At 46.9% G+C, this 23857-nt stretch overlaps 1 protein-coding gene across 4 annotated transcripts in view; it reads right to left on the reverse strand.

Moving 5' to 3' along the window:
* Nucleotides 1-318: 318 nt before the first annotated feature.
* Nucleotides 319-23857, reverse strand: part of LOC127580690 (transmembrane protein 263-like) — a 29702-nt gene continuing 6163 nt past the window's right edge. For 2 of the 4 annotated variants that reach the window (XM_052034448.1, XM_052034449.1), the window contains 3 exons: nucleotides 11838-11943; nucleotides 4867-4945; nucleotides 319-3151 (listed from right to left, as the gene is read on the reverse strand). In XM_052034448.1, coding sequence (XP_051890408.1) covers nucleotides 2859-3151; nucleotides 4867-4927 — 354 coding nt within the window. In that variant the 5' untranslated portion in view covers nucleotides 4928-4945; nucleotides 11838-11943 and the 3' untranslated portion in view covers nucleotides 319-2858. The remainder of the gene's footprint in view (nucleotides 3152-4866; nucleotides 4946-11837; nucleotides 11944-23857) is intronic. The other 2 variants (XM_052034446.1, XM_052034447.1) reach the window with 1 other exon arrangement.

Here is a 23857-nt window from a genome sequence, read left to right on the forward strand (position 1 = left end):
ACTTTGCACTACAATGGATTTCTTTTGTTCTAATTGTAGTCTTTCTTGTATAATTTTGTGTGAATGTTGTGTATCTGATGCTCTGTGCCTGTGATGCTGCTGCAAATAAGTTTTTCATTGCACCTGTGCACACATGAACTCGTGCAGACGACAATTGACTCGACTTTGACTTTGTGTAACACTCAGTCACTATTATATCCATTGCTCTCTGCCACATCCACTCACTAACACACACACACATACACCTGGTGGACCAAAATTGTCTGAACAATCCCCTGTTACACAACCAGTTGCAAAGTGGAAGACACCACACAGAGATCTGCTAAATATATTTATTCACTGAAAGGTGTAAAATACAATACTGATAAAAAGTGTTTCTATGTATAGACACATACAAACCGCTATCAAAATGTGGCCTCTTTCCACGAGCTGGTATACAAGACAGTAGCACACCCGGTCAGAGACTGGGCACAGCTCTGCCGAGTACACCTTAGGCTCTGACTATGCATCGTCCATCCAGCGTTAACTCAGTACACAGGCAGGCAGCCTGATGATGGGTACAGACCTCAGCTCCAACGTGCACAGCTGCCCAAAACCCAGCTGGTGTCAGGGAAGGTATGCTGGGCTTTAAGGGCAAGGTGTCCAGAAGTCTTTTAAAATGTAAACTGAACACAACATGCTTCCCCCCCCCCCCCCCCCACCCCGCCCCTGAAGTCCATTTTTTCAGCTTAATCTTGTTTTGGGCTCAGCATAGGCGGCAGTCCACTGACACCAGGCCTGTTGAGTAGGGAGTCCCAGGGGGACACACTATAAAGCTACAGTATGATACATCATCCATGCCCAGTACAAGGTCTGAGGTGGTTAGGTGACAATATTGGTGCAGTCTCTATAGCTGCAGTCCCATGAGTATGGTGGGGGGAGTTTAAGACCACTGCTGCTCACAGAAAAAAAAGCTGAACATTAAACAGTGCCAAAGATCCCAGATTTCATGTAATAAGAACATCTCAAATTTATTCAGTTACAACTCATTTTTAATTACAAACTAGATCACAACAAGGTATGCACCTCATAATTTGAAGCAGTTCTGTAAGGTAGCAGGGATGCAACCTTGCAGGCTCCCTGTCAAGGCACGGCCCACACTCAGACATGGGAGGGGAAGTAGAGCATCAAGGCAACAGTCGGATTGTCAAGTGTGGATCACTCGCTTTAACACACACCTCCTAGATTATCTCGGTTAATGACCGATCTCCTGGACCATCTGGGAGAAAAAAACCAAGAACGTTCTCTGCCCTTTCACAATTGTCAATGGATTCAGGATGCAATGGGGGCACTGGAACTGGTAAAACTGCATTTGGGGTAGGAGTCCAGAGCACTGGGGGCAATTGCAGGGCCCATGAATGAACAACCGATAGGGTTCAGGTAGCTGGAAAGAGAAGTCATTTGAGAAGACCTTCCAAAGTATGGTCCCACCAGAGAGGGCAAACCTAACAGATGGACATTCTCATGATCAGGAACCACGAGGTAACTTGGCAACTTACCTTTCCTGACAACATCAGATTTAAAAAAAATCTTTTTCCTTAGCTTTCCACACAAAAGCTTGACATTGTAAATACAAATCCCAATTCCTGCTTACCTTTCAGCTGCATTGGAGAGATTGAATGGCTCAGAGTGTTCTGATGTTACCAAAACTAGTCCCAACTTCAGAAGTGGAGGAGGAAGTGCTGAAACCCAACATTCTGGGCTCTATTATGATGCCTGCTCTGTCTGCAAAACCCACCCCTGACCAGCTGAGCTGGTTAGGCAGTTATCATTCACAACCAGACTGGGCAGTGAACAGACCTATTGACCCACGGCATAACACCGCAGGATTGGCCTCTGAAGGTCGGGTCCCAGTTTTTGTTGTGGCAACGAACAGAGTGCCCTTCACCTAGCTAATGGGCCTTTTCAAAAATAGGACTCAAGAGATTCCAACTGAGGAGAGCCAGGATCTGCTTCTCTTTCAGTTGCGCGTAGTGTTCAACCGAGCTACAGACAGGAGTACTTGAAATGGAAAGCGCCCCATTCCCCACTGCCAACAGCCTCACTCATAATAGTCACTAAAACTAAAACAAAAGTGGATGCATTGACTGTGGAAATGGGACAGAGGCACTGACGCCTCATCAAAGAACAGGGGCCTGCTCTGGTTTACTGGATCTTCTCAGTAAAAGTGAGCAAAGACAGAAAACAAGAGGACAGTCACTGACACTCATTTGGAAAACTAATTCCTCGTTGGGACTTGTCATGGACGGAAGGATCAGCCCAGCCGCAGAGGAAAGGCGCAGCTATTTAAGCAGGGCTGTTCATCCTCAAACAATGTTAGGACTTCTGCAGTGGGCTCTCAGCCTGGGTTATTGGTGCAGAGCATCTCGTGTGCCCCAGCGATGAGTGCTCTGGATCCCTCTCACTCACACCCAGGAATCCCTCCAATTCTGGATGACAATTGTGTGTGCACCAGGGGGATTTGAGAGGGGGAGCTGTCATCTCCCAAGCTGCCAATGGCCAGAGCTCTCTCCCCTTTCCATCTCCCCCTCTTGAAAAGATCCAAGCTTCTCTCGCGCAACTGATAGAGAGTCAGGCAGCTCCCTTGGCAATCCACACTGATGCTCCTCTTTACGCCTCTGCTCAGATAGACCAACACATAGCAAATAAGACCCAGTGTGCATGAAGCTGATGGATTCAAAAAAGGTCCAAATCACAACCCCTCAGACCAAAGGTGAAATGTAGCAAATCCGTATCCCCACCCCCCCTCCCTCCACTCAACAGGTCTGGCAAGAGTCCAAGTGACATGTGTCCATTTTAGGCTCTCTGCCATATAGTCCTTAGTCAGATTTGTCCTTCTTCTTGGCAGTGAAAGGTACTTTGCTGGCCACGGTGGAGCCCACTGTCGAGACACCTCCCGCCACGGCGGACATGCCACCTTTCACCAGTCCCACGCCAACCGCTGGCACAGAGGTAACAGCCGTCTTGGTTGCCGACAGCCCCTTGCCACCCAGCCACACCACGCCTCCTACTGTGGCACCGACGGCTCCCTTGGTGATGTTGTAGAGACCGCCAGTGACTTTCCAAATCATTCCGCCTTCTGTCTTGGGATGATCCTTTGAAGAGTCGGGAACTGGGAAGGAGAAATAAAAAGGTCAGTGGTCAGGTGAAAACCCAGTGTCACTGGGGAATCACCACAGCAACCAGCTCAGTTGTTGGATTTACCCTTTTTCTCCAACCCTAGGGTACCAATGCCAGCTGAAAGGAATAAACAGCCTGCATTTATACAGCACCTTTCATTACTACTTCATGTCCCCGAGCACCTTACAACATGGGAACTATAGCAACCAAGTTGGTATTGGTTTATTATTGTCACTTGTACCGAGGTACAGTGAAAAAACTTGTCTTGCATACCGATTGTACAGATCAATTCATTACACAGTGCAGTTACATTGAGTTAGTACAGAGTGCACTGAGGTAGTACAGGTAAAAACAATAACAGTACAGAGTAAAGTGTCACAGCTACAGAGAAAGTGCAGTGCAATAAGGTGCAAGGTCACACAAAGTTCTCTCAACTAGCAATGAGATAATAACCAGATATTCTCTTTCTAGGAATAAGTTAAAAAATAAAACTTCTTGGGGATCTCCTTGTTCCTCCTCTAAATAGAGCCTTGGGACCTGTTTATCTAAGAGGGCCTTTCTCCACGTGGAAGTTGGAACCTCTGACAGTACAGCCTGTCTCACAGCAGCACCGGAAAGTCAGCTTACGTCAAAGTGTCAGGTCTCTGGACTTGGACTCACAACCTTTGGGCAGGGTCCGGTGTGCTGCTCCCGAGCAAATGGCAAGATGTGGGTGGACCACAGCAGACACCGTCCCTGGCCACCTTCAGCTACCTCCGGCTCCGGGGGATCTCGACTGGTGTGTGGCAGGAACATCAGCGCGTTCCTGATAAAGCAAAGCTCAGATTGAGCATTGTCCAACTATTCCCCTGCAATATAGATAATGCCAAGGTTTCATGGTACATATTGATCATCTCTCGGAGAACTCTGCTATCCTCGTACTTATCCGTGGTTAAGTGCATCCACCAACATCTCCACTACATTACCGTTGAGTTTTAATTCCCAGCTGGACCGAAATGCTATTAAATTAGGACAGTGCAAAGAATAGGCTGGACTTGTGTTGAATACAGAAGACAGAGGGCGATCTAATCAAGGTGATTAAAGGAACAGATAGCTGGCAAGGAAATAACTCCTGGAGAGCCCACAAGATTTGGCCATAGTCTTAAACTTAGAACCAACCCATTCAGGGATGGTGTTAGGAAATATATTCTCTGCTAACAGGTCAGTGAACATCTGGAACTCTCCTCTCAGAGAGCTGGCGAGGCCTGGGTTCAATTAAAAACTCTCAGAAATGAGATGGAAAGGGTTTTGAGAGTATTCAGGGATCTGTACCAAGGATAATAGATGGAGTTGAAATGCAAATCAGTCATGATCCAACTGAACAGACTGAGGGAAGTGAATGGCTTCAGGATGTGAAAGCTGAAAACCTGATTCCTTTGTTTAAAGCACTTGATGTTGATTCAGGAACGTGCACTTCCATAGCAGCAACCCTCCATCTCGGCTAATTCTGCTGCCTGACTCAAATAGCAGGGTATTTGCTCTACACGGGCAGGAAAAGGGCATCGCCCCAGGCTACCGCCACACCAGCTGTGGCCCATTAGTTATCGAGCAATGCGCCTCCAATTTGGGGAATGGCCATGTCCCAAGGTAACCACAATAAGGAAGAGGTGAACCTATGCGCTGGATTCTCTCTTCACTAGTTTCCAGTTAGCAGATTGACTTTGTTACCTTCTGGTTCACCCTCCAGAACATTTTCCTCCTTGGTGCTTTGGGATGGTGATCGGTTCATTTCTGCGCCGTTCACAACCTGTAACGACAAGGAAGAGGGGTAATTCCGTAAAATGTTCTGTAGAGAGCGTGGAACAAGAGGTGGCCGCATAACCTATCCAGCAATTACTGCGACACACACTGCCGGACATCTATGGGGGCAAAGGAACTGTCGACATTTCAGATGGGGGTCCTGCATCAGGACTGATTACTCCAGCACATCCGATCTTCAACTGCACTTCATCGCATTTGTCTTCGACACAAGGATACACCAGATTCTCCGCCGTCTCACACTATTTCTCCATGCCCCCTACTAGTGAAAAGATTTGCTCTTTCTGCATCTGTGACCTTTCTTCTCTTCCTATTGCTTCAACCCTCTAAAAGAACTCTACAGCCTTTGAGATCAAGGCTTCTGTGAGCTCATACCCACAGACTGTAGGGCATTGAAATTATTTCTGGGGCAGGAGGGAACTGTGTCAACTTGTCCCAAGCAGAACAAGGTCATTGTTAACTGCAGCAGGGTGGGTGGTCTTAAGGTAATAAGGGAGGGGGATAAAAAGAAAAATAAAGCAGTGTAAATGGGTTGGAATAGAATGCAAGTTATACAAGAAATAAGAATTACGAAGGATGGAAGGAAGTTAAGAGGCCTAGTTAAAAAAAAATTAGAAAAAAACCTGAATGTGTACTTTCAAGCACTGACAGGCTTCCAGTGCAGAAGGGACGAGCCAGCTACAAGCTCAGTGTCCCGGTGCCATTGCAAAATGTACACCCAATGTTTTTACAAATGATTAAGGTACAAACCACCCTAATGACTTTTTTTTAAAGAAACAAGAGATCAAGTTCACCAATTTAGCCATTAGTTTTTTTTTGCACGTACCCCAGCTGAGCATCAGTGCTGAATGCAGCCTCCATTTTAACCCACTTCTGGTGCACTGTATCTAACTACCGGGCACTCAGGGGCAGAGTAAAGTCCCCTCTGCAGTCCCCCTTCAAACACTTCCCAAGCAGGGACGGCGTGGGTTACGTGCAAGATTACTTTAGTAATGAGGTACAAAATGTCCAGTACGACCCTTGTTCTGCCCTCTGTCGTTCATGCAGGTGCAAGTAAAGCGTTGTGTACCAACAACAGTCCATCACACATTTGAGCCCTGGGCTGGGAACTCTCCGCTCTTCATTTAAACACGTTTAAAACAAAAATCAACGACCAAGGCTAGAAATTTTTTTTCCCACACACTTCTGAAAAATGGACCAATTTTACACATACTTCTGGGCCACAGCGACTTTGTAAATTCCACCCTTGATTTTTTAGTGGGAATTTCATCCCTGCTCCCCCCCCCCCCCCCCTGCGTTATTTTCCTAGTGAGAACCCGCCCCCCAAAACAACTTTGGCAGTAGTGCAACACCCGACATTCGTCACGAATAGGATTGCACATCATGTTGGTCTGTGAAGTGCCAGCCGTCGTCCACACAGACCAACCTTTTACCAGTGCCGACTGCTCAGAAACTGTGTGATTTAAAGACCTGGGCTGACAGCCAGCCTGCTGTAGATCAGTCTGCAGGCTGACAGCCTGTTCTGAAGGCTGCTTGAACTCAACACCAAACCTTCCCTCTGCTTCTTCAGTTTACTGCGAGCTTACCACCTTCCAACGGAGACCTGGCGAGACCTACCAGTCCTCTTGCTGGGTGGTGTGGATGTGGAACATAAAGGCAATACAGGCACCCAGGGGACCACTTGCTGAGTATCCATGTTCCATATGCCATGGCCGTCTGGAGCTCCCAGTTGCGTGCCACGTAAGTTCCCCTCCCCGTTCCCACACTGACACGGCCTCCTCCACTGCCAGGAGGAAGTTAAAGGCGAGCTGGAGGAACAGCACCTCATATTCCGCCTGGGTCGTCTACAACCCAACAGCATGAATGTTGAATTCTCCAGTTTCAGGCAAACCGCCCCACCCTCCCCATCATTTCCCTCTCCTCCTGATTTACCCGGTTCCTCCGACACCCACCCTAGCCCCTCCCCTCCTCCATCTGCCCATCAGCCACGCACTCCTCCTGATGGGTCCCCTCTGCCTCCTGTTGCCACCTGCCCTCTCCACCTCCCTCATCACTTGATTCCATGCTCCACCTTCCTCTCCCAGACTCCACCATACGCAGCCCTTTGTCACCTCCACCTGTCACCTCCCGCCTCTATTTCCATGCTTCCCCCACCTCCACCTGCCTATTACCCCTCCTCATCTGTATCTACCGATCGCTTGCCAGCTCTTGCTCCACCCCCCTCCCCTCTTTATACTGGCCATCTCCCCTCTACCATCCAATCTAGAAGAAAGGTCTCGACCCGAAACGTCAACTGTCCATTCCCCTCCACAGGTGCTGCCCGACCCGCTGAGTTCCTCCAGCAGTTTGTTGTTTTGGACTGATCACGTCCGCCCAAGATTAATGGGGAGTAAAGCTCCTACAGAGACATCATGGAGAAGCAACGTCCTCGCAAGCTGCACTTCCACAAGGGCTTAAGTACGATGAGCGTTTGTCGGCTCTTGGACTGTACTCGCTGGAGTACAGAAGGATGAGAGGGGACCTCGTAGCGACATTTAAAATGTTGACAGGTAAGGATAGAGTAGATGTGGCTAGGCTGTTTCCCTTGGTGGGCGTTGTCCAGGACCAGAGGGCACAATCTTAGAATTAGAGGGTACAGTTTCAAGACAGAGATGAGGAGAAATTTCTTTACCCAGAGGGTGGTGAAATTGTGGAACTCCTTGCCACGCACAGCAGTGGAGGCCAGATCAGTGGGGGTATTCAAGGAGGAGATAGACAGATATCTAAATAGTCAGGGTATCAAGGGATATGGGGATAAGGCTGGAAAATGGATTAGAATAGTTTTTTTTTTCTTTTCTTCTTTTTTTTCCCACCCCATTTCTTTTTCCCTTTTCCTTGGAGCAGACTCGATGGGCCAAATGGCCTGCTTCTGCTCCCTTGTCTTGTGATCTTGTGACTACTAAGTTACAAAAATAAATAAATAGTGCAAAAGAGGAATAATGAGGTAGTGTCCATGGGCCATTCAGAAATCTGAAGGCGGAGGGGAAGAAGCTGTTCCTGAAACATTGAGTGTGGGTCTTCAGGCTCCTGTACCTCCTCCCCGATGGTAGTAACGTGAAGAGACCATGTCCCGGATGGTGAGGGTCCTCAATGATGGATGCCACCTTCTTGAGGCACCACCTCTTGAACATGTCCTCGAAGGCAGGGAGAGTTGTGCCTGTAATGGAGCTGGCTGAGTCTACAACCCTCTGCAGCCTCCTTCGATCCTACACATTGGAGCCCCCATACCAGGCGGTGATGCAACCAGTCAGAATGCTCTCCACTGTACATCTGCAGAAACTTGCAAGAGCCTTTGCCGACAATAACAAATCTCCTCAACCTCCTAATGAAGTAGAGCTGCTGGCGTGCCTTCTTCGTGACTGCATCAGTTTTGTTAATGTGCTGGGCCCGAGATAGATCCTCAGATGTTGACACCCAGGAACTTGAAGCTGCTGACCCTTTCCACGCTGACCCCTCAATGGATACTGGTGTGTGTTCTCCCGGACTTCCCCTTCCTGAAGTCTACAATCAATTCCTTGGTCTTGCTGACGTCAAGTGTGAGGATGTTGTTGCGACACCACACAACCAGCTGATCTATCTCACTCCTGTACGCCTCCTCGTCCTGTACATCCTGTAGATCACTGTACAATCTACGATGGTCAATTAACTGACCTTTCTGCATGCCTTTGGGATGTGGGAGGAAACGGGAGCACTGGGGGGGGGGGGGGGGGGGAGGGGGGAAGAGATCCCACAGGGTCATAGGGCGAATGTGCAAACTCCACACAGACAGCAGTCGAGGTCAGGATTGAATCTGGGTTACTGGTGCAATGAGGCAGTGGCACTACCAGCTGCACCGCTGTGTTGCCCAGAGTAGAGGGACGTGGTTAAATTAAAATAAATCGCCAAAGCTCTCTCAACTTTAGCAGGCTGTTTTCACAGCTTCCTCCGAAGAAACAGACCAGAATAATACCTTAAAGTAGACAAGCACTGTTACTCTTGTTTACACGGGTGGCCACCAATCACTTGACTGAAAACCACAGTAAAATTTCCTGGAAGCAGTTATAGACATTTGAACAATGAACAACCAGTCAAGCCATCTGCAAAGTCAGACACTAGGCCTGTACTGGGGTAATCAGAGAATCGTAGGAGGTTGATATCGAGTAGGAGTCAACTGGTGTTCGACTGGTCCAGAGCCCATGGAGACATCAATGGAAAGTGTAAGCTGATACATTTTGTTACACTGGTCTATATTGTTGCTCTTGATGAAGACCGGTCAGGCAACTCTCCAAGATATTTGCACACAATACTTCCCTCCAGCAAGTAACATTATCTACCAGCTTCTGAATCTGGGAGCACACTCCCTGTCCCCAAATAATTGGGGCAAATCAGCAGCTGCAAGAGTGCTGAGGTTGTGGCTGATGAAGTCTCAGCTATTTGGCTATATGCAGGCATCAGCAAGGAATTCAAAAGCAGCTTCTTGGTACTGCCACTGAAACCTCAACAGCTTTTGTTTTTCCAGGTAGGAGCCAACAAAGATGACTTTTAAACTGCACAGTGCAGAATCCCACAACCTTTTCTGGAATTTCTGAAAGCAGCACTAGAGACACACATGCAGAGGGATTTCTAGCCATTGTAATTACTTCTAACCCAAGATGGCAGGCACGGTAGTGTAACGGTTAGCGTAACGCTATTACAGCGCCAGCGACCCGGGTTCAATTCTGGCCGCTGTCTGTAAGGAGTTTGTACGTTCTCCCAGTGTCTGCATGGGTTTCCTCCGGGTGCTCAGGTTTCCTTCCACATTCCAAAAAGACACATGGGTTAGGAAGTTGTGGGCATGCAATGTTGGTGCTGGAAGCGTGGCAACACTTGCGGGCTGCTCCCAGGACACTCTACGCAAAAGGTGCATTTCACTGTGTGTTTTGATGTACATGTGACTAATAAAGATATTTTATCTTATGTTTCACAGGAGCAATTGCAAACAAAATTCACAGAGTCGCAAGAAGATATCAGGGAAGGTGACAAAAAGCTTTTCAAACTAAGGAGTGTCTTAAAGTAGGAAAGATTGTGAGGCAGAACAATTTCGGAAGGGGGCTGAGAATGATTTCAGTTTAGGGCCCTAGCAGCTGAAGATACAAGAACCAATAGTGGACCAATTAAATCTGGGGATGATCAGAATCGGAGGAATGCAAGCATCAGAAAGCTGCAAAGATGAGCTGTAGAGAGCCGGAGATTATGAAGTGCGAGATCAAAGCATGGAATAATTTGAAAACAAGGGCAAGAACACCAGGACCCCAATCATGCTCAGCAAAAGGCCGGCACGGCAGCATAGCGGTTCGCATGATGCGATTACAGCATCAGCAATCAGTGTTCAATTCCCGCCGCTGTCTGTAAGGAGTTTGTACATTCTCTCCGTGTCTGCGTGGGTTTCCTCCGGGTGCTCTGGTTTGCTCCCACATTCCAAAGACGTACGGGTAGGTTAACATGGACGGCTCGGACTCGTTGGGCTGGAAGGGCCTGTTACTATGCTGTATAAATAAAATTTTGAAGTTTTAAGTTTTAAAAGGGGACGTGTGTGGCAGAATTTTGGATGAGCTCAGGTTTATGTAAAGAGAATAGGACAAGGGAAACCAGTCAGAAGTGTGGTGGAAAAGTCAATTCCAGGAGGTAACCAAGTGTTTCAGCAGAACACGAGCGGAGGCAGATAACATTACATGGTGACGACAAGGATACGGTGTTCAAAGTCCACCTCAATGGCAAATATTTGGTTTCCTCTGCAAAACCTTCTTTCGGTCAGGTGCAGTTTTATTTTAATGATGCTTCAGGGAAGCACTTTGGGACTTTTCTTTGTGCTAAAGGCGTTACATAGATGTGCTCAAGTCCTGCAGGTGTGGGTCCTACCAGCTTTTGTTTGTTTACTCTCTCCATTTTTGTCACTCATGTAGAGAGGAGGGAACCAAATATTAAATTTTATAACAAGTCATCATCAACTTGTTCACTGAAGCACGAGAGCATAAAACTTCATTTCACACTCTACCAACCTCCCCCCACTGCATAACACGGTGCCCTGACAGCAAACATCCGCGACCAGATTGTGGAAAACATGAGCCACTTCCAATGTCTCGGCAGGCATCAAGAGGTGAAATTTGCCATCACCTTCAGTGCCCCTAACACAGCCCTTGGCAATCTGAGGGAAAAAGCAAGAAGTCAAATCTGGTATAAAGCTCATAGTCCAACAGGCAAGCCTGCCCTACTATATGCTTCGGAGATGTGGACTCCCTACAGCAGGCACCTCAAAACACACACAAGATGCTGGAGGAGCTCAGCAGGTCAGGCAGCATCTATGCAGGGAAATAAACAGTTGACATTGCAGGTCGATTATTTCCCTCCATAGATGCTGCCTGACCTGCTGGGTTCCTCCAGCATTTGGTGTGTTGCTCCAGATTCCAGCATCTGCAGAATCCCTTGTGGACCTCAAAACACTGGAGATACCACTGATCTGTCTCTGCAAAATCCTCAACAGCATAGGCAAACCATTGCCCGCATCCTTACCCAGACCAACATCCCATGGGTTCTGATGGCTGGTCCACATACCCTACAGCAGACTCCCGAAAATGACACTATTCTGGGCTCTGCCGCAGGTTACTCTGCAGATAGACGACTCAAGGATGTTCTCAAAACCTCGTTGGAGAGTGCAACATCCCCACTGACGTCTGGGAATCACTCGTCCATGACTACTCAAACTGAAGGAACAGTTGGGGTGGCATCAAGCACCCGAGACCATTCGACAGGAGCATTCAGAAGTTGACGTTCTGGCACCACCTCCCAAACTGCCCGCCCACCCCGTCAGGCAGTGCCTGCATCACCTGTGGCGGAGCCTGCTGGTTCTGAGGTGGCCTCCTCAGCCAGAGTGGAGGCAGAACATCCTCGATCCTGAAGGTCTGTGCAAGGAGATTTTGATCAGGGTTGTATCTGAATGAAACATCAGCAAGATTTGTCAGAGACTGATGGACATTCATTTGCAAAACCATGTTTTTCCCTCAGCATTGTGTAAATGAAAGTCAACTTATTTCTTCCCCCAAAGAGTAATGGATATTTCTGGATTGCTTCACATCACACTGGAAACTTCTGTTGTGAGTCACTCTTGCATCCAAAGCAATGATCAGGTCAGAGTTTCACGGGATGATGGCATCTCCACGTAATGCTCTGTGCTCATTCCAGGGCAGTTGGTACTCATTCGACCTCAGGGCAAACGTGCTTGGTCAGTCCGAACACAATGACACATGGGACCCTATTCAGCCAAGGACTTTGTTTGCCTTCCAGTCTGCTTCTCCCCCCACCACATTGCATTGCACTCATGCCTCTGACGGCCTTCCTGTCTCTTTGACCCTCCGAGCTGCTGCCCTTCCTCCCAATGTCCTGACGCAGCAACCTTGAGAGGCCCTGGACTCAACAGCATTTAACCCCTACCTCTCATCTCAATGTTGCTCAATCCTTAGACCCAGCCACAGGTTCTAACCACAAGCCCAAGTGCTCCTCCCACTCAAAAGCCCCAGTGCAGCACCGGCCATGACCAATCTTGCTTCCCTACCCGACCACAGCAATGACCAGACCTGTGCCTTCTCCCTAACCAACTCCACCCATATCACTGGGCTGCCATCATTCTCCCTCTCAACCCCAACCACAGCTGGAACCCCCACCACCAACCACAACACCAGCGGCAACTGCTCTTGCCCCAACCCCACCCAAAGTGCCAGCCACGTTTGTTCCTCCATCCAAGTTCCCAGATCACATGATAATTCTCCCTCCCCAGAACCCAAGGCATTGGCCCCAATATTTCAGTAACCAAGCCCCCCCACCCTCACCAACCATTCTTTCATCCCTACCCGGTCCCTACTCCTGACGATACACAAAACTTTGAAGTTTGCAGTGGAGGCCCACTCCAAGACCAAAACAGTCAATAAGGCAGCCGCTGCTTTACCTATCCAGTGCATCTATTTGAGCTCACCAGTATACCTAGGTCATTGTAGCTTGCCAGCTATTCAGGCATGAAAACAGAACCGTGCTTCAGTGAGGCGTGGGATACCCGAACAGGAAGTGTTCCAATTACTTCTTAATCAGTGGTCTCGCAATGTTTGAACTCAAAGGCCAACTTTTATCTGAATGGAGCAAAAAAAAACTCGTGATCCTTGCTCAGCACCCCGCCAACAAAAGTGTGGTTGGCCACGCACCAGTCTAACTTTGGAATTCTGAAGTGTATCCACGTGTGTAGCTACCTTCAAAATAACTTGGAAAGCTAAAGCCAGTTCTGATAGAAGGTCCCACACCCAAAAACATTAGGTGTGTTTCTTTCTACAGACACTGCCTGAGCGGCTGAGTGCTTCCAGCATTTTGGTTGTATTACATGTAACTGCATTAATTGTTTATGTGATTAAAATTTTTTTTTATATAATTTTATTTACAGCGTGGTAGCAGGCCCTTCCGGCCCAACGAGTTCACGCTGCCCATTTTAAACCCAAATTAACCTACCCGTACGTCTTTGGAACGTGGGAGGAAACCGGAGCACCTGGAGGAAACCCACGCAGACACGGGAGAACGTACAAACTCCTTACAGACAGTGACAGGAATTGAACCCTGATCGCTGGAGCCGTAATAGTGTCACGGCCAACCACTATGCAATCTATTCCCATACACATAGCTAAACTTGACAAAGCTCCTGGCTCTTCACCCAGGCAGGTCAACACACTGTTTCTCCAGCACATCACAAACCACTAGAGGAAACTTAGGAATATACCAAGTGGTTCAAACTTTGTTTTAATCATAAATACTGTTACTATTAAATATCTTACATATCAATGCTAACCCAAGTGAAAAACTGGAGGTGAAGACCTATCCTTTAACATATGTGGTGAAATGTGCATTGTACTCCTCTGAAATGAAGGGGAAATGAATTTCAGAAGTGGAATTTAACACATATATGCTACAACATCAATATTTAGCTAATGGCAGAAGATGCAGCACCATAGATTAGATACTGGAGTGAGTTATAAACCATCCCAAATTTCCGTCCCAATACTGCACATTAACACACTGCAACAACTTGTTTTTAATAATGTCAAACACTTCACAAGAAGGAAGTCAGAAAAAAGCTAATACTCAGTCAAAGAGGCAAGGGGATGGAAATCGCCGTCAGTTTTTGCCACTGACATCCAATAAGAATTCACAGCTGCCTTTTGCAAACTTCCACGTGGGAACTTCCAGAAATACCAAGTGGAGACCTCGGAGGTGGGACCTCGTGTGTGGAGAGGAACCTTTACTTCATAAAGTCACAACCTGGGGAGGTGTCTCAGCAGAGCCCCATCCACAATCGTATAATGCTAATACTCTCAATGGTGCTGGGAATTCAGAAGCATTCGAAAACTAATACAAGTTTAAAACAAAGGCTTAAAAGATTGTAAAAAAACAAAACAAAAATATACACAAGTTAAATCACCAAAACACATTTAAACATCCTAAATATTTTTAAAATATCTTATATAACAAGCCAGTAGAGATTAAAAAAAGTAAAAGGCCATTTCTACACTTAGAACCGAAGAGTCCTTCCACAATATAAAGAACACATTACTGAGGCTCTAACTGGCCATTTTCTTCCATTCACACTAAAGGGAATGGTGTCAAGGTGTGAATGAATTCTCTTCCATTCACACCTCATCTTACCCGATGTAGGCACCTTTAGCAGGTTTGGCCTCCATACATGTGCATTGAGCTGTGTAATTTGCTGACATTTCCATTGGGAATGTTAACAAACTTGGCAAAATCCAGGCCATTAGGCCAGCTGGTTAAAATCTTGGCCAGGACTAAGGAAGGGCGTACATTCAGACAGAGATCGAGGCTCAGGCAGGCAGTTCCAAATTTCAATGTGCACACAACTGAAAGTACACGCATCAATGACTGTACAAAGGCACGGGCAATGCATAAAAGGACACAGGTGAAACAGTGTAGAAATCTTCGGGGGGGGGTGGGGAGGGAGGGAGGGAGGGAGGTGGTTTGGGGCTAGAAAATAGGGAGGTTGGAGGAATTTACAATTTATGGCCCTTCCAGCAGTTATTGAAGTCCTCTACCCTTGATAAGTTCACCTCCGTTCTTGGTGGCATGGGCCTTGAAAACACACTTCACAGAGCAACACAGCCCGTCATAGCCCAATGGTGCACAGTAACAATTTAGATTACTAGGATACTGCCAGGACTCTAGGGCCCCGAGTTACAGGGAGAGGTTGGGCAGGCTAGCACTTTATTCCTTGAAATGTAGGAGGTTAAGGGTGACCGTTGGAGGTGTATAAAATCATGAGGGTGTGAACGCACATAATCTTTTTCCAAGGAACGTTTAAAGATGTTTTGGACGAGTACATGGATGGGAAAGGTTTAGAGGGATATGGACCAAATGCAGGCAAATGGGATGAGCTCAGGTAGAGACCTTGGTCGGCATGGACAAGTTGGGCTGAAGAGTCTGTTTCCATATCTTGTAACTCTATGACTTTCTGACTCTCACTTCTTGCAGAAGGTTGTGCAGAGGTAGGAGTGTATCACATCTACTCTGGAGATGATGTATATGTGCACCAACCACCGTGAACACTTCAGCAACATGGAGGCACATTCAGAGCCCTCTTGCCCACAGTCCTGAAGATTTGCTATCTATGAGTCAGTGCCAAGGTGTCCTCCAGGGCAAAGATATCACTATTCTGTGGGAACAGAGGGATGCACACAGGGAAGGCTGCCATTTCCAGGAGGTGTTGAGTAGAAGGCAGGAGGCTTCTGCAACAGTGGAGTGATCTGCACAGCTTTCTGCCCCATCCCTTGCAAGTCCCAGCTGCGTCATGGAGCCCAAAAGTCCTGTCTCTTCCCTCAGCATGTTCTGTTCTCCTGTCTCCTCCCACCACTGGTTCTGAGACAGTGGAGTCGCCTGTACTATATAGCCAGCCTTCCCAGACTGCTGCCACTCCTGGTGGAGCACAGCAGTCAGAAATTAGTCCTTCCAGTGCAAGGCCTCCAGAATATCCTGTGGTTACCTGCTCCCTCAGTGTTGGAGAGGGGACAGTTGCAGGATAAATCCTTTGATGCAATTTCAGACCAGCGAAGCCCACTTGGAAGGCAGGCACTTGGGTTTTCTTAATCTAATAAATTTTGTTTAGCTGTTATCAGTTTTGTTATTTTTTGCCTGTTAAGTGACGACCTTCCCGAGTCTGATTTTTAGGTCTGGTTCTGCCTCTTGTTTAAGGTTGAAATTCCAAGCAAACCAAAGGAGTTATTGCAGAGCATTGTGCAGCAGTTCCCATTGTAACTGGAACACCAGAATCAACCCTGCGACATGCAGGGAAACAACAGTTCACCGAGGCAGTCATTCTGTTGAGAGGTGGGTTTGTGCACAGCTTTGAAGGGAGCTCTGTGGTCTGTGTCTCCCAAGAGGCCATTAATGAAGAGCCATTTTTGTCTTCCATTACAGAAGGTTAAATTGCACTCACGGGAGATACAGATGTAGGAGGCACTGATCCTGTTTCTGGGTCTCTGACAAGAATGACTGACAAGCTTCTCTGAGCCTGTCATACATTACTTCCATGTTGATAGCTCAATCATGTCAACTTAAGTGTCCTCAAGCCTCATTATTATGGAAGGAGTTACTTGAAGTTTGACATTGCCATTGTACTGGTGTAAAGAGAAATTATGCCATGGCATCTCATGATCTATAGGCAGAGTCCCTTTCAAGAAAATTACAGAAGCCAACCACCGCCCCCCTCTATAATCAGTGATCCATGTCTCACTACAGTGGCATCACTCCCAACACTTCCATCCCTGTGAACTCCTCAGAGAGTGAGATTAGGTGACCTTGATGAGCACAAAGTGCTGCATTTCTGTTTCCTTGCCTGACACAGAGCTCAATACTTGTTGGGCGTAAACAGAAATAAACTGTAATTATCAAAAAGGATGTGGCCTTTACTTAAATAGATTTGAAGATCTTGCCAATAGAACTACTTGATTCTCATTGAGATATTGATGATGTTATGGATTGGCCAGGATTTCCTCCGTTTGCTTCACCATAGCATTAGTCCTAATGAAACTTATCAATAAGGTTACGGCACATCTTATTGGCTCCCTCTGTACCGCTGGCATTGATCCGAATTGTGCACAATTGAGCTGATTGACTCCAAGTCTATTTAAGCATCACAGTTGACTGAAATCCAGAAGTTGTCTAATGAAAGGGGCAGTTTGCCACTGAGTTAAGTCTGTCTGGTGAGCAATTTAAAATACAACAGGTGCAATGATTCCGGCCTGGCTTAACTTACAGAACTGTCAAAAAGGATTGCAAGAAGAAGTTCAATTTGAAGCTAAGTAATGTAACCTTGCAGCCATTTGTGCTTTGAATCTGACCTTAAATGCCTGGCACAGTGATCTTGTGTCCTTGAACAGGAGCCATGCAATAGGCAGGGTTTAACTCAACAGTAGGTTATGAAAACCTTGGTAAGGTTAAACAGGTCTTTCGGTTGCTTGTGCTGATGGGAACTAGAAGGATGGTGTAGATTCTCTGACCTGTCTCCTTGGTTCCTTCCCGTGTCAGCAGCTGGTTGTTGGGGTGCTTGTACAAAGTCAATCCAAAAATGGCAGACATCTGAGTGGGCTGGAATCCAGTGCGTTGCACATGTCACGACAATCTCTGCTGTATTAGGCCCGTCCCTGACAGCAGGACTGGACAGGCCCCTCCCTTCTGTGTTGCCCTCTCTTACTTGCTTTCCACTGGTACCTACTATAGCTGTGCCTGACATTGAGGGATTGGAAGCCGTTGTGACTAACTTTAGGTTCTGAAATGATAAATGAGTACATTCTTTCATAACTGAACCACAGGGAAGCCGGCAGATCCATATGCCCGTGCTGTTTCCTCATCTGTGCTCAAAGGAAAGTACAGCAAGTCACATTTCCTGGAGTATAATGCATCAGTGAGTTTACTAGTGTACTGTAAACAGCAAATTGAAGCCAGGACACTGAGCACAAGAGTGACCTTGTCCTCAGCTGACTTTGTCCTCAGCACTCAATGCAGCAACATGAGCCTGGAGACAAGGCTGCAAAAGTTTGCAGATGTCTGTGACAAGTGTTTTGATAAGCATTAACTTCTGGAGAGATGGAGATAGAAGGGTGGACCCTTGGGGTGGGAGGGTATGGGATAATGACTGAAGTAGTGAGCCCTTCTGTGGTGCCCATTCCAATGGCCACGTCAATGCTTCAGACAGCAATGCACGAGTTCCAAGACTTCCAGCAAAACCCAATGGGAGCACCTTGTAGGGCCCATTGTGTAAAGTTTCCAAGTTTGAAATAGCAGTTGAGGACACTCAAAATATCAGTGGTGATTAGGAGGAGGCAGCCTCTGAGTGTTCTGCAGTGAGTGTGTGATTGGTCCCTTTACACTGTGCAAATGCCAAGCATGCAGCATTATGAAAACCTGGTTGGTCTGTAATGACCCACAGCAGGTGTGCTTGGAAAAATGTCACTCAGTATAACCTGGGAATGTTTTTTTAAAAAAAAATGGCATTTCCCAACAAAGGACGGGACTGGAAGCATTTCTGATGCCAACAATGGGAGATTATGGTTAATAATGCTGGTTTGATTCCTATTAACGTGTTGAGCAAGCTTCTGCGTTTTAAAAATATATGCTTTAAATATGATGACCTGGGCTTTGTGTTGTGTGTTGTTCTGCTGCATGGGGCATTAAATTTGTGTTGATTTCCTCTTCCCATTGGGCTTTGTGGTGGTTTGCTAAAGACTCAGAGTAATACAGCATGGAAGCAGGCCTTTTCGGCCCTACTCGTCTGTGCCGACCATGGTGCCCACCAAGCTAATCCATTTGCCTGCATTTGGCCCAATCCCTCTAAACCCCTTCCTATCCATGTACTTATCCCAATGCCTTTTGAAGGTTACTTATTGTACCTGCCTCAGCCACTCCCTCGGCAGCTCGTTCCACTATACCCACCACCCTCTGTGTGAAGAAGTTGCCCCTCAGGTCCCTTTTAAATCTTTCCCCTCCCACCTTAAATCTATGCCCCCTAGTTTTAGACTGTTCTATGCTGGGAAAAAGACTGACAATCGATCTTATCTATGCCCCTTGTAACTTTATAAACATCTAAGGTCACCCCTCAGCATCCTATGCTCCAGGGAATTCAGTCCCAGCATATCCCGTCTCTCCTTATAATTCAACCCTCCAGTCCCAGCAACATCCTTGTGAAGATTTCCGCACTCTCTCTAGTTCACAACATCCCTCTGCTTGTATTGGCGACAATACAATATTCCAGGTGCGGTCTCACCAACGTCTTGTATAGCTGTAACATGACAACCCAATTCTGTACTTTAATGCCCCATCCGATTGAAGGCAAGCATGCCACCATCTTGTCTACCTGTGTTGCTACCTTCAGGGAACTGTGTGTACCTGGTTAAAGCCCATTAACGTCAGGTGACTACCCCACTCTCCCATGTAACCCATCCCTTTCCCCTTTGTCTGCATCTGTAGTGCCTGCATCTGAATTGGTGCTGAGCAGGTAGAGATGCAATGCTCTAACTTCCCTCTTCGTCTTCCCCCCCCCCCCAACCTTTTGTTGTCCCTTGTCTTCCCTCATTCCTGTGCGCCCCTTTCCCCTTCCCTCATGACCCACCCATCTATTCCCCACCCTCCTTCCCTTTATTCCCTGGTCCACTGCCCTCTCCTATCGGATTCCTTCTTCTTCAGCCCTTCTGCCTCTTCTGCCTCATCACCTCTCAGCTTCTTACTTCTTCCCCCCCACCCTCATTGAGAAGCAAATATACCGTGTGGGACTCTCCCCTCGGTGGGTCGCATTGCTCAATGTTGGGCAAACATCACTCCTGGTTAGATCTACTGCCAACTTCTGATAGGCCAGCCTGGCTGTAGTGCTCAATGGCCTCCTACTTCCCTCCCTTGCACAGCCACCCACTCCTCATTGGTAGATGACTCTACTGCTGTGGGTCATCTCAACAAGAGCCTTTGGGTTTCACTCAATAAGCAGCAGGATCTACTCACTCCCCTCACTTGCGACTCTCTGCCAGGTTGGATGACATCACTTGAATGTAAAGGTACATAGCCAGCTTGAAGAATGAATGACCATTGCACATGGATGTGTGCATGTACTGTGGGGGGTCGGAATGGTTACCTGTGGGTCCTGTGCAGGGGCAGTGGGGTGGCCCACTGCCTGGGGTGGCAGGGGTGTGCGGACAGGGTGGTGTGGGTGGTGCATGGGTTCATGGTGCCTGCCTGTCAGAACTGCGCGCACATGGAGTCTGAGTACTGTGTGGAACTGGGGTCTAAGCCTCTGCAATGCACATGGGATCAGAGTGCATGGGTTGTGGGTGCCATGCAGGTACGTGGGTGTTGGGTGCATACGTGCAGGCACTATGTGGGGTCGGAGTGGGTGCATGTGGATGATGTGTAGTTTTACGGTGGGCAAACTGTTCCCACTGTTGCTTCAGATGTGTGCGTGCTGGTACTCTGGGTCAGGCGCCGGTTGTGACGGGGCGGGTTGTTGGTCTTCGATCCTCTGTAGGTTCAGAGTATGTTACTGTGTGGATGTGAAGGTAGGTTTGTGTCAATATTATTTAGAGTCACAGAATTCTGTTCATACAGTATGGTTGTGGCGTATTTGTTGCTGTATTTATTGAGACAATGTGAAATGGAAAATTAACTATTTCCAATCTCGCTCCTGCATGCTGGTATGGTATTTAAATTATGCCGATTACTTAAAGCACTGGACTGCTCTGGACAGAGCAAGACCATCGCACAGCAACTCAAATTAGGCAATTGTATCAGCGAGCTTACAATGACATTGCTAGAAATGGAAACTGAATCACAATTTCCAAGCATACATTCCAACATTCTCAAACAGACTCTAACACACTGAGCCTCTCTCAATACTCCCCATCTACTCAACACTCACCACAGGAGCATGTTCACTACCTGGTATCATCCTGCTATGCTCATCCATGCCAATATATTCCTCCCGAATGTGGTGCCCAGAACTAAATCCAGCACCCCTGATTGGCTGTGACCATGGCTCTCCCTCACTTTTGCTCTCCTCCTCCTTGAAATAAAGACCTGGCGTGCTACTAACGTTTCTGAAAACTGCAATCCACTACTTGGAAACAAAACAAGTTTCACAGAGCAGATCCCTCTCACCCACCACTGAGTGGGACAGGTGTTTATGTACAGCCCATTGCCACTCTTTGTTGCAATATGAAGAACAGTCATATGGTTATGGAAGAAAGTTGGTTGTCTTTAAAGCCCAGGTAATAAGTAGGGACATTAATGCTGTAGCTTGGGAACTGTAATATACCTGAAAATGGGAATTAAAGCAAAACTGCTTTTGTGCCAGGCTCCAGGACAGTGATATTCTACTATGCACATGAGACGAGGCACACTGCTCAGTGGAATAGGCATTGCATTGAGTCTAACTTGAACTACATCCCTCAAGCTCAGGTGCTACCCCCAAGCCACAGCTGGCATATCAAAATGTGCGTCTTTCTTTCCAAAAAAAAAATTATAGCTGGAGGAGAATTAAAGGGCACTATTATGGTTTGCAGGAGGCACTGTAATTCCCCTAGCATGAGGAACTAAAAATACTCCAGAAATGGGACTGGTTTGCCTGCATAAATGCACTGCTTATTCTCAAACCTACTGGGGATCAGCCACATAACTAATAAAGCTTAGTTCTCTTGTACACCTGAACAGGCCCCCGAGGCTAAGATCATCAACCTCCAAGCTTTATAGGGTAGTTCCCTGGTTATGTTTTGGAGCATCCATTCCTACAGCTCACAAAATGAGTAATCATTTTTTTAAATTAGATAACAGATGCACACTTTGCCTGCTGTTTATTTTCTAATAAAAAGTGCAATTTATTTTTTTTTAGCCTATTGTGTCTTTGCAGGAGGCATTCTCCTATTCACAACCATGCCAAGTGATTTATCAAGAGCACTCATCTTTGTTCTGTCTCTGTAACAGATGGAGTTAGGGGATGAAATACAGATCGATAACTACCGTTATCCTGCAAAACTCAAGTCCAGTTGATTTCCCTTTGGTCAGTTCACTTGCATCCAAGTTAAATACAAGCAATACAAAGTGAGTGGGTGGGTCTTATTAAAATCAGGATAACAAGACAAAGTGGGTGGGTCTTATTAAAACCAGGACAACAAGATTAACTTGCCAATGGCGCAGTGTGATTCTGCATCAGTCAGTACTTGGAGAGCAAGAGTCTCAAGATTACTGGCCTAGCCAGTATTGCCTGAGCTCACCCAAAACAGGGCAATACTCAGAATAAATGGCCAGAGTTAAACTGAGCAAGGCAGGGTAGGAAAACACCAATATGCACACACATAAGAGTGAGAGATCATACATACAGAATGATCCAAAACTGCCTGCACTAGAATTCCATTCTCAAACACACACAAGAGCCACCCGCGAAGAGTTAAGGGAGAGCTGCCTTCCTCATCGAACCAATAACGAAATGGAATCCAGCAAGAGAACACTGAAATGGGCCTGTGATTGGGGAGGGGGATCAAGAAGGGCAGAGGTTTAAAGGGAAAAGCAGATTCATCCATAATTCCAGAGCTGTCGGGTTCAGGGTCATCATTAACAGCTACACAACCACCACTGCACTAACTTGATGAGGCAACGCACCAAAGAAAAATCTTTTTCTCCCTCAAAGAGCTCGCACTTTATGAAACTGCTATGAAACAATTATTTCACCACAGCTGGCAGTTGACTTTTCCTGGAGGTACATCTTACCTGCCAAGGTGGTACACTTTTTATGGATGGTAACTGTGTTCAACCCTTTAGAGTCAGAGTTAATCAGCACAAAAGCAGGCCATTCAGCCCAACTTGTCCATGCCAACCAAGGTGCCTGTGTCTGGCCCATATCCCTCTAAACCTTTCCCATCCATATACCTGTCCAAATGTCCTTTAAACATTGTAATTGTACCCGACTCTACCATCTCATTCCATATACCCACCACCCTCTGTGTGATAAACTTGCCCCTCAGGTCCCCTTTAAACCATTCTCTGAACCTAGAAATTAGATGAGAAACACAACATTTCTACCTTTGTTTTAATGTACGAGTTGCATATTAAAAGCATTTTAGACGCATCTAAATGTTTGCACTCATTTCCAGTGGAAATCCTGCCAGTCAGGAAATTGGATCACACACTTCCTGCTGCAATTTACCCTGACACTTGTGTCATTTCTCCATCGTGCTTTGCACAACTGATGATGTGTGGCATATACTTCTGACTCTCTGACAAAAACTGGATCAAAAACTAACAAACTACAACCTTCATTGTTCATTCACAGTAAAACAAGTACATCATTCAGAAAGTCGTGAACCATATCCAGTTAAAGGTCCCCCTTCGGGACATTGATTTTACTTTCACTGACAACCCCATCTTGGTGTACCTTTGTAAAGGCAGGTAGCACTGACAAAGATTGCAATATTGTTCCACGTTTCAGGATCCGTGAGTCACTGGTAAGGCCAGTGTTTGTTGCCAAACCTGAACTGCCCTTGGAAAAGTGGTGGGGAGCCACCTTCTTGAACTGCTGCAGTCCTTCTGGTGAAGGTTACCTCTCAGTGCTGTTGTGTGGGGAGTTCCAGGGTTTAGGTCCAGCAATGATGGAGGAACAGTGCACTAGATGCCATAACAGTGGCTCGATTGCAATACAGGATCCAATTCGGCTGCTCCAGGGACCCCCATTTTGCAACAATGCACCATTTAAACTGAATCCCACCATTCACCCCCCTCAATTTCCCTTCTTCCTCTGCGTTTTGGTATCTTCTCTGCCACACCCACTGTT

Source organism: Pristis pectinata, chromosome 20, assembly GCF_009764475.1.
Source record: "Pristis pectinata isolate sPriPec2 chromosome 20, sPriPec2.1.pri, whole genome shotgun sequence".
Taxonomy (NCBI): Eukaryota; Metazoa; Chordata; class Chondrichthyes; order Rhinopristiformes; family Pristidae; genus Pristis; species Pristis pectinata.